This window comes from Cyprinodon variegatus, unplaced genomic scaffold, assembly GCF_000732505.1.
Source record: "Cyprinodon variegatus isolate N-32 unplaced genomic scaffold, C_variegatus-1.0 Scaffold853, whole genome shotgun sequence".
In the NCBI taxonomy this organism is placed as follows: Eukaryota; Metazoa; Chordata; class Actinopteri; order Cyprinodontiformes; family Cyprinodontidae; genus Cyprinodon; species Cyprinodon variegatus.
Window position 1 is genome coordinate 316,328 of NW_015151306.1, and position 2,402 is coordinate 318,729.

General features: G+C 35.1%; 1 protein-coding gene across 1 annotated transcript in view; it reads left to right on the forward strand.

Annotated features, from left to right (window-relative positions):
• The window catches only part of LOC107099281 (complement C1q subcomponent subunit B-like), a 6,342-nt gene extending 5,818 nt beyond the window's left edge, over positions 1-524 (forward strand). Inside the window, exon 3 of the mRNA XM_015397338.1 lies at positions 157-524. Within this exon, the coding sequence (XP_015252824.1) occupies positions 157-428 (272 nt within the window). The 3' untranslated portion in view covers positions 429-524. The remainder of the gene's footprint in view (positions 1-156) is intronic.
• Positions 525-2,402: the final 1,878 nt, after the last annotated feature.

Sequence of the window (2,402 nt, forward strand, 5' to 3'; positions counted from 1 at the left end):
GAGTGGGAGAATAGAGATAGAATGAAGCAGAATGATGAAAAAGGGGTCCCTATGTCCTCCAGCAGTCTAAGCCTATAGCAGCATAATGGTTGCATGGATGGACCCACTGATCCTGATCCTCTTCCATCCTCCTCTTTTTCTGTTTAATCCCTGCAGGAATCTTCACCACCCCTGTTAAAGGACTCTACTACATCCAGGTCACTGGGGTAGTCGGTAACAACGGTCAACTTAACGCCGGACTAAAGAAAAATAGCGACCTCATGTTTGCAATCTATCAGAAATCAGGACTCCAAACCAGCGCCTCCAATGGCATGACGCTGGCCCTGGAGCAGGGCGACCGGCTGTATGTCCAGCTCTGGAAGGGACAGACTATTGCAGACCAGGGACGCCTCAGCACCTTCACAGGCTTCCTGGTCTTCCCCATGTAGGTGGAGATCTGAGATGTTGTTCAGAACGTCACTCTGAACCCTGAGACCTTTGCTTAAGACCATCAATTTAAAAACTTCTGACCTTTTGAAAGAAATAAAGGCCTGCAGAAGATCTGATGCCTCGTTTTTGTTTGCAAATATGTTGAAGTTGGTCTGCTTGGTCTGTTTGCAAAAGGAAAATATATATTTAAGAAACTTAGTCCTTCTGATATTTAAATGAATTTCAGTTTATTTTTAATTCTTAACAGCTTTCATCTTAAGGCACTTTACAGATACAGTCAGAATAATTCAACATTTTTGATCTAGATAAACCAGCTGAATGCATCGTCATTAACCCTTGTCACGATTTGACTATGGTTAGTTGACACAAAAGCAGAGGCAGGGAGGCAGAGGTGAATCTATTGTGGATTTAATAATGACTTAACAGAAAGCAGAGGCAGGGTATCCAAAAATCCAAAAAGAAAACAAATTCCAAACAAGAGGAGTCCAAAAATCAAAAAATCAAAAAAAACATGAAAACTAGTCTTAACGTACCAGAAACCATAGAGACTAATGGGGCTAATGAGGAAACTGGGAGCAGGTGTGCACAGAACAAGAGAGGGAAAGAGCTAGGGAAAAAGGAGAACACAAGAGGGCAGCAGAGAGCAACAAATAGAAACCTGGAAATAACAACAAAATGATAATCAAATAACTAGGACTATAAAACATGGAGAAAAGACTAAACACTAGAAAACAAGAAGGAAAATAAGACTGAATGCTCAAAAGAAAAACAACAGAAACTTAAAAACCCATAAGCCAACATCAGACCATCCATCCATTTTTCATCACAATCAGTAGCGGCTGGTGGAGTTTTCTCCATGGGGGGGCTATAAATTTAAAATAGACATATACCAAAAACGAATCAAACGTATACTAAGTTATTACATCAGTATATTTATTTATATGAATGCCAATAACTAAAAACATTTTGTGGCAAAAAGAATAATTGTCTTAAAGCCAAAAGGAGCCCAACAGATTTTGCTCTTACAAATGGAGCAGTGCGGTTATCACCATAGTGTTCCGCTGGATTTATGCATATAAATAGCTTTATTATAATTCATGCAGGGAGTATTACAGATTATATGGACACTGCAATGTAAGTAGAACAGGAAAGGACAAACGGGGAAAAAAGGAGAGAAGATGAAAGAAAGAGATAAAACGTCTTCAGTCTGCTTCATCACCTGCAAAGAGACATAAATCATTATAAAAACATAAATCTTTTTTTGGACTTAAATCTTGCCCCTCTGAAGTTTTATGAAGGTAAATCTGTGTTTTGCATCGTCCGATATTGTGTCACAAACCTAAAAAACAATAATATGTGACGACTTTATTCTCGTAATATTACGACTTATTTCTCATAATTTTACAATTTTATTCTCATAACTATCTGACTTTATTCTTGTATTGTTACGATTTTATTCTCATAATTTTACGACTTTATTCTTATATTGTTAAGAATTTATTCTCGTATTGTTGCGACTTTATTCTTAGAATTTTACAAATTTATTCTCGTAATGTTACGACTTATTTCTCATAATTTTACGACTTTATTCTTATATTGTTAAGACTTTATTCTCGTATTGTTACGACTTTATTCTTATAATTTTACAACTTTATTCTCGTAATATTATGACGTTATTCTCATAACTATCTGTCTTTATTCTCGTAATGTTACGACTTTATTCTCCTAATTTTACGACTTTATTCTTATATTGTTAAGACTTTATTCTCGTATTGTTACGACTTTATTCTTATAATTTTACAACTTTATTCTCGTAATATTATGACGTTATTCTCATAACTATCTGACTTTATTCTCGTATTGTTACGACTTTATTCTTATAATTTTACAACTTTATTCTCGTAATATTATGACGTTATTCTCATTACTATCTGACTTTATTCTCGTATTGTTACGACTTTATTCTTATAATT